The sequence below is a fragment of the Scyliorhinus torazame genome, chromosome 17, assembly GCF_047496885.1.
Source record: "Scyliorhinus torazame isolate Kashiwa2021f chromosome 17, sScyTor2.1, whole genome shotgun sequence".
In the NCBI taxonomy this organism is placed as follows: Eukaryota; Metazoa; Chordata; class Chondrichthyes; order Carcharhiniformes; family Scyliorhinidae; genus Scyliorhinus; species Scyliorhinus torazame.
The window spans coordinates 101,145,289-101,152,778 of NC_092723.1; the positions used below are offsets into that span (position 1 = coordinate 101,145,289).

Below are 7,490 nucleotides of genomic sequence, written 5' to 3' on the forward strand. Positions count from 1 at the left end.
TGGGAGGAAACCGGAGCACCTGGAGGAAACCCACGCAGACATGGGGAGAAAGTGAAAACTTCACACAATCACCCGAGGCCGGAATTGAACCTGGGACCCTGGAACTGTGAGGCAGCGGTAATCACCACTGTGCCATAGTGCCGCCCCTATCTTTCCCTCCCCTATCTTTGGGCCCCTACACTTGACTCCCCTATTGATGCATTTTTTGACTCCAGTACCAACTATAAGAGGAGTTATTCTGTAAGCTAAAATTCATTTGACTTGGATGAAAGCTAAAATTCATTTGACTTGGATGGAAGCTAAAATTCATTTGACTTGGATGGAAGCTAAAAATCAGTTGACTTGGATGGAAGCTAAAATTCATTTGACTTGGATGGAAGCTAAAATTCAGTTGACTTAGATGGAAGTTGTGCGCTGCTCCCTTCACCCCCTCCCACTGGATTAAAGACGTGTTCCCTTTCATTAAGTTGGAAAAAATAAGGTGCACCTTATGTGCCTCTGCTCCAAAATCCTACAAGATTTGGCTCCATGCTTAGCATATGTAGAGAAATTACAACTCATGCCCACACCACAGTAGCTTGCCTGTTGTTTTCTTTTTTTCATTAAAAATCTTATTTTATTAGCCCAAATTCCCGTTTTTCTGTTTGTTTACCGGGAAGTCCAGCATGTATGTTTCTTTTCTCTCTTCTCCAGGGCATGCCTGTGTTTGGAGGGGACATTGTAAACAAGTTGATTCTTTGTCACAAGACAATGCAACCTGGTGTTTACATTTCATATTTCTCTCTGGAAAATCTGAACAAACATAACATTTCATTAAAAAAGGAGGCCAGCTAATTCTCTCCTCTCCCCCCACCCCCTCCCTCACTTGTAGCTATCATTCAGCATAGCTCATAAGGTATAGTTGTTCAGTTTTGGTAGGTAATTAACAGGACCATTGAGTTGCCCGAGCCCATATATAGCGACATTTAAAATTGCCCAATGAGCAGACATTCTCTGATTATATGATTGGAAATTTTCGGTTCTTACACAAATAGGAGGACTCAAGACAAATATGAAGGAAATTCATCGCCTTCAAAAACAGATCAGCTGAGTGTTTCTTTAGTTGTTTGAAGTTATCTGAATTACAATGGTTAAATAACTTCTAGGATTCACTGTTATCCATTGAAATGAATCAAAAGCAAACCTTCATTACAGTATATTTTGTAATTTGATAGATAGAAATTTCTCATTTATTATGCAAGGCTTAAGACCAACTCTATCGTCTTGGTTACATTGTCACATAGGTTACCAGCACTTATGGTGATGCTGTAAACAGTGTTCCGTAGGTACAGTATATAGGATGGTATTTTGGCTGGCTTCCTGTTGACTCTTAAGTTGAAATATAAACTCATTTAATTACCAGCCTGGGAAGGGAAAACCTGCTGAGCAGGAAATTATTATTTGATTCTAAAGTGTAAACTTTTCACTTACAGTTATGGTATAAGGAATCGAGATGAAGTTACCTTCATAAAGAAACTTCGGAAAAAATAAAGGTAGGTGTGATTTGAGGGCTTAACTTTCCACATACAATCCAAGCAGAAAATTTTGAATGTACCATGTCTCTGCCCACTGTCCCATGCCTTCTTGTTCACAACCAATGTTCCTCTGAGCATGTCACAATCCAAAGGAGCCCCTCCAGTTTAGACCCAGTAAGATACCGTCAGCTAATAGCCACAGTTAGTCAGTAACTGTCTTCATGAAGAAAAGTCTCAGCTTGATGTCAGTATTTCCTACTGGCTGGACGTCTGTCATGACTGGTCATGAATCAGACGGTAATCATTTAACTAATTGTGAAATGATCTCATAAACATTGGAGGGATCTGCCTCAGGAGCTCAGTAAGTTCCTGCAGTATGCGGCTGACGCTTACAGAAGATCCCGGGTTCCTGGTGTGGAATCACAGTCAGGGTGGCAGTCAGTTTGCAACAGTTGGTGAGGGTTATTGTGGCTCATTACTTGCTTGGAGAGCATGATGCCCCTTTAAACACTGCCTGATCTAGATTTAGCATGAATGTCATGGCAAAATTATAGAAGAGCCAGGAGTAAGCAATTCAGCCCCTTAAGCCCGCTCCTCCATTCAATATGGTCAGGGCTGCTTTCCTTTTGGCTTCAACTCCACTTTCCTGCCCGTTCTTCATAACCTTTCACCCCATTAAAAATCTGTCTGTCTCCTCCTTAAATTTACTCAATGTCCTGTCATGCACCGGATTAAATGGAGGAAGTGATTCCTAATTCTATCAATGTCTGTGCTTGAACTGTGAAAGTTCAAGCACAGACTATTCTACACTATTCCCTTATCGTCCATATGTCTATCCAATGACCATTTGAATGCTGTCATGCGAGAGTGCCTTTAAGAACTGGATGTTTAAGCAATGTACCTTTAAGAAAACAGTGATGTCATAGAGTGGGTGGAGCTCAGCTCGGTTCAGCCATTTTTCAGTTTGATTTTGCAGTTGGGATTTTGCAGGTTTTTAGTTTCAGTTTAAAAACAGCTTGTGTGTGTGTCTGTGTTTTGCAGTGAGCTGGATCTCTCCCATGAAAGACTATCTCTGGATCATTTGGGTGATTTAAACTTATAATAGTGAAGCCTTTAACCTGATGTGATTTTGTTTAAAAGTGTTAAGTCTCTTGGAAGTTTGAAGGAACATTTTAAGGAATTATTGACTGTTGCAATATTTTCTGAGTTATCCTTGAAGTAAGGGGTGTTAAGAGATCCAATGTTTATTTAAGATGTTGAGTTGAGTTCATGGAATAAACAGTGTTTTGTGTTTAAAAACCCACGTGTCCATAATTGTAATCCCACACCGAGGGAAAAAGCAACAAATCCATTAAAGGGAGAGGTTGGGTGAACTCCATGATACATTTTGGGGTTCTGATAACGCCTCGCCCATAACAATGCCCTTAGTGTTGGTGAGTCCACTGCTGCTGCAGGCAGGGCATTCCACGCCCTTACTACTCTCTGAGTAAAGAACCTACCTCTGACATCTGTCCTATATCTATCTCCCCTCAATTTGAAGCTATGTCCCCTCATGCTAGATATCACCATCCGAGGAAAAAGGCTCTCACTGTCCACCCTATCTAATCCTCTGATCATCTTGTATGCCTCAATGAAGTCACCCCTTAACCACCTTCTCTCTAATGAAAACAGCCTCAAGTCCCTCAGCCTTTCCTCATAAGATCTTCCCTCCATAACAGGCAACATTCTGGTAAATCTCCTCTGCACCCTTTCCAATTCTTCCACATCCTTCCTATAATGCGGCGACCAGAATTGTATGCAATACTCCAAATGCAGCCGCACCAGAGTTTTGTACAGCTGCAACATGACCTAATGGCTCCGAAACTCAATCCCTCTACCAATAAAAGCTAACACACCGTACGCCTTCTTAACAACCCTCTCAACCTGGGTGGCAATTTTCAGGGATCTACGTACATGGACACCGAGATCTCTCTGCTCATCCACACTGCCAAGAATCTTACCATTAGCCCAGTACTCTGTCTTCCTGTTATTCCTTCCAAAATGAATCACCTCCCACTTTTCTGGATTAAACTCCATTTGCCACCTCTCAGCCCAGCACTGCAGCTTATCTATGTCCCTCTGTAACTTGTAACATCCTTCCGCACTGTCCACAACTCCACCAACTTTAGTGTCATCTGCAAATCTACTCACCCATCCTTCTACACCCTCCTCCAGGTCATTTATAAAAATGACAAACAGCAGTGGCCCCAAAACAGATCCTTGTGGTACACCACTAGTAACTGGACTCCAGTCTGAACATTTCCCATCAACCACCACCCTTTGTCTTCTTCCAGCTCGCCAATTTCTGATCCAAACTGCTAAATCACCCTCAATCCCATGCCTCCATATTTTCTGCAGTAGCCTACCGTGGGGAACCTTATTAAATGCTTTACTGAAATCCATATACACCACATCAACTGCTTTACCCTCATCCACTTCTTTGGTCACCTTCTCAAAGAACTCAATAAGGATTGTGAGGCACGACCTACCCTTCACAAAACCGTGTTGACTATGTCTAATCAAATTATTCCTTTCCAGATGATTATACACCCTATCTCTTATAAACCTTTCCAAGATTTTGCCCACAACAGAAGTAAGGCTCACTGGTCTATAGTTACCGGGGTTGTCGCTACTCCCCTTCTTGAACAAGGGGACAACATTTGCTATCCTCCAGTCTCCTGGCACTATTCCTGTAGACAAAGATGACTTAAAGATCAAAGCCAAAGGCTCAACAATCTCCTCCCTAGCTTCCCAGAGAATCCTAGGATAAATCCCATCCGGCCCAGGGGACTTATCTATTTTCACACTTTCCAGAATTGCTAACACCTCCTCCTTATGAACCTCAAGCCCTTCTAGTCTAGTAGCCTGAATCTCAGTATTCTCCTCGACAACATTGTCTTTTTCCTGTGTGAATACTGATGAAAAATATTCATTTAGCACCTTTCCTATCTCCTCAGACTCCACGCACAACTTCCCACTCCTGTCCTTGACTGGCGCTACTCTTACCCTAGTCATTCCTTTATTCCTGATATACCTATAGAAAGCTTTAGGGTTATCCTTGATTGTACCTGCCAAAGACTTCTCATGTCCCCTCCTGGCTCTTCTTAGCTCTCTCTTTAGGTCCTTCCTAGCTAACTTGTAACTCTCGAGCGCCCTAACTGAACCTTCATGACTCATCTTTACATAAGCCTCCTTCCTCTTGACAAGTGTTTCGACTGCTTTAGTAAACCACGATCCCCTCGCTCGACCACTTCCTCCCTGCCTGACAGGTACATACTTATCAAGGACACGCAGTAGCTGTTCCTTGAACAAGCTCCACATTTCCATTGTGCCCATCCCCTGCAGTTTTCCTCTCCATCCGATGCATCCTAAGTCTTGCTTCATCGCATCATAATTGCCTTTCCCCCAGATATAACTCTTGCCCTGCGGTATATACACCTATCCCTTTCCATCACTAAAGTAAACGTAATCGAATTGTGGTCACTATCACCAAAGTGCTCACCTACCTCCAAATCAAACACCTGTCCTGGTTCATTACCCAGTACCAAATCCAATGTGGCCTCGCCTCTTGTTGGCCTATCTACATACTGTGTCAGGAAACCCTCCTGCACACATTGGACAATAACAGACTCATCTAAAGTACTCGAACTATAGCGTTTCCAGTCAATATTTGGAAAGTTAAAATCCCCCATAACAACTACCCTGTTGCTTTCGCTCCTATCCAGAATCATCTCTGCAATCCTTTCCTCTACATCTCTGGAACTTTTCGGAGTCCTATAGAAAACCCCTAACAGGTGACCTCTTCTTTCCTGTTTCTAACCTCAGCCCATACTACCTCAGTAGACGAGTCCTCATCAAAAGTCCTTTCTGCCACCGTAATACTGTCCTTGACTAACAATGCCACCCCTCCCCCTCTTTTACCACCTTCCCTGAGCTTACTGAAATATCTAAACCCCGGCACCTGTTTTGAATGTTGCTATCAAATCCCTTCCTAGCCTTCTTTCCAAGAACAGTCCCAACTTTTCCAATCTATCCTCATAACTGGAATCAGTCTTGTAAATCTCTGCACTCTCTCTCCAATGCGTTCATCATCCTTCCTATAGTGTGGTCCGGAGAAACAGATACAATGCTCCAGATGAGATCTAACTCGTGTTTTGGACAAGTTCAGTATAACCACCTTGCTCTTCAACTCTCTGCCCCGATTAACAAAACCCAGGATATTATAAGCTTTTTTAACTGATCTCCCTACCTGTCCTGCCAGCTTCAATGATCTTTGCACATAGACACCCAAGTCCCTATGTTCCTGCACCACCTTAAGAATTGTACCCCTTGTCTCTGTGTTTTTCCTACTAAAATGCCTCACGTCACACTTCTCTGCGTTGAACTCCATCAGCCACCAACTTCTCTATGTCCATTTGAAATTCTATACTGTTTTCTTCATAGTTTACAAAAATCCCACATTTGGCATCATCCACAAACTTTGAAATTGTCCCCTGCACGCCAAGACTTAGATCATTAGTATATATCAGGAAAAACAAGAGTCCCAATACCGACCCCTGGGGAGCACCACTAAAAACCTTCCTCCAGCCTGAAAAATAACGGTTCCTTGCTGATTCCTGTTATTCCAATTCTGTGTCCCAGTTGCTCCTGTTCCTCCTATTAAATAAGTAAAAAGCTACTTTAAAACAGCTGCTTCTCTATTTATACTTTCTTCCAGATTTGTGTTCCTGTTGCAGTGGGTCTGAGAGGACAATCTATTCTGGTGAGATAAATCAGTTCCTCTGCCCTTGCTCCTGACAGAACTCTTCACCATATTGTGATAAAGGAAGAAAGAAGCTTACGGAGTTGAATCTTCATTAGAATTTTAAACATCAAGTAAAGAAATATGTTTAAAATTATCACTATTTGTAATTCTATGTACAGTATTCCAGTGTCAGAATTGTTTTTCAGCAAAATAAAACATAAATTGAATTGTTCACTGTCTATTTTAGAAATTATCTTTTACTTTTGCAACCTTACTCATTGGGCGTAATCTAATGGACTTGTCGCGCCCAACTCGGTGTCTCGACGAGGCCATTAAATCTCTCGCGAGATTTGCGATGCATGGAACGCCTCATGAGATCTAACAAGATCTCGGAAGGCGTCGCGATCTGGATCTCGCACACACTGGGTGAGATCAAGACTAATGTATTTAAGTGAACCATTAAGCTCATTTAAATATGTATACGCCGGATTCGTCTGAGGCCCGGGAACTAACGCCTCACAAGGGTGACCTTGCCATGGTGCCGTTTAGCACTGGCTCACACATGGACTGGGCATAGCAGCACCTTGGGGGGCTCCCATGCCATTGGAAGCCCTCCTGATGGTCGGGCTCTGGGCAGGTGATACCCTGGCACTCTTGCTGGCATCACCACCTTGGCACTACCTGGGGGCCTGGGTGGTAGTGGCAGTGCCAGGTTGCCCATACCAGAGATTGGGGTCTGGGATGCCCTGCCCTTAAGAGGTGGGGTATAAGGGGGCTCGAGGGCCGCCTAAGAGGTAGGTTAGGGCAGTGGGGGAGTAGGTGGCATTTAAAAATGGTGGCCAGATCCACGTGCCGTGGATGAGGTAGGTGCAACCTCAGAATTCCCGATCGAGTTCAAAACAAACGGTAGACTCCCGTTAGATAACCTGGTCATAAGCGCCGAGAAACACACCACTATATGCGCTCAAAACTGGACTTTTTTGCGTGTTAAATCGTGCCCAGTATATCAAATTCCATTCTTGTCTTAAATGTGTTCGAATGCAAAAATATCATATCAGTCGAGAGCTGTATAGATGAAAATGACAATTGAATTTATCCACAGCCTAAGTATTGGCAGAGCACTAAAAAGGTATCATGCAGTGCAAATTTTATTTTCAAAAAGGCTACAAAGCTAAAATATCTATTTACAACCA

The 7,490-nt window shown here is 43.0% G+C and overlaps 1 protein-coding gene across 1 annotated transcript in view; it reads left to right on the top strand.

Moving 5' to 3' along the window:
- The window catches only part of snrnp25 (small nuclear ribonucleoprotein 25), a 32,051-nt gene extending 25,522 nt beyond the window's left edge, over positions 1-6,529 (top strand). The window contains exons 6-7 of the mRNA XM_072480797.1: positions 1,473-1,532; positions 6,271-6,529. Coding sequence (XP_072336898.1) covers positions 1,473-1,530 — 58 coding nt within the window. The 3' untranslated portion in view covers positions 1,531-1,532; positions 6,271-6,529. The remainder of the gene's footprint in view (positions 1-1,472; positions 1,533-6,270) is intronic.
- Positions 6,530-7,490: the final 961 nt, after the last annotated feature.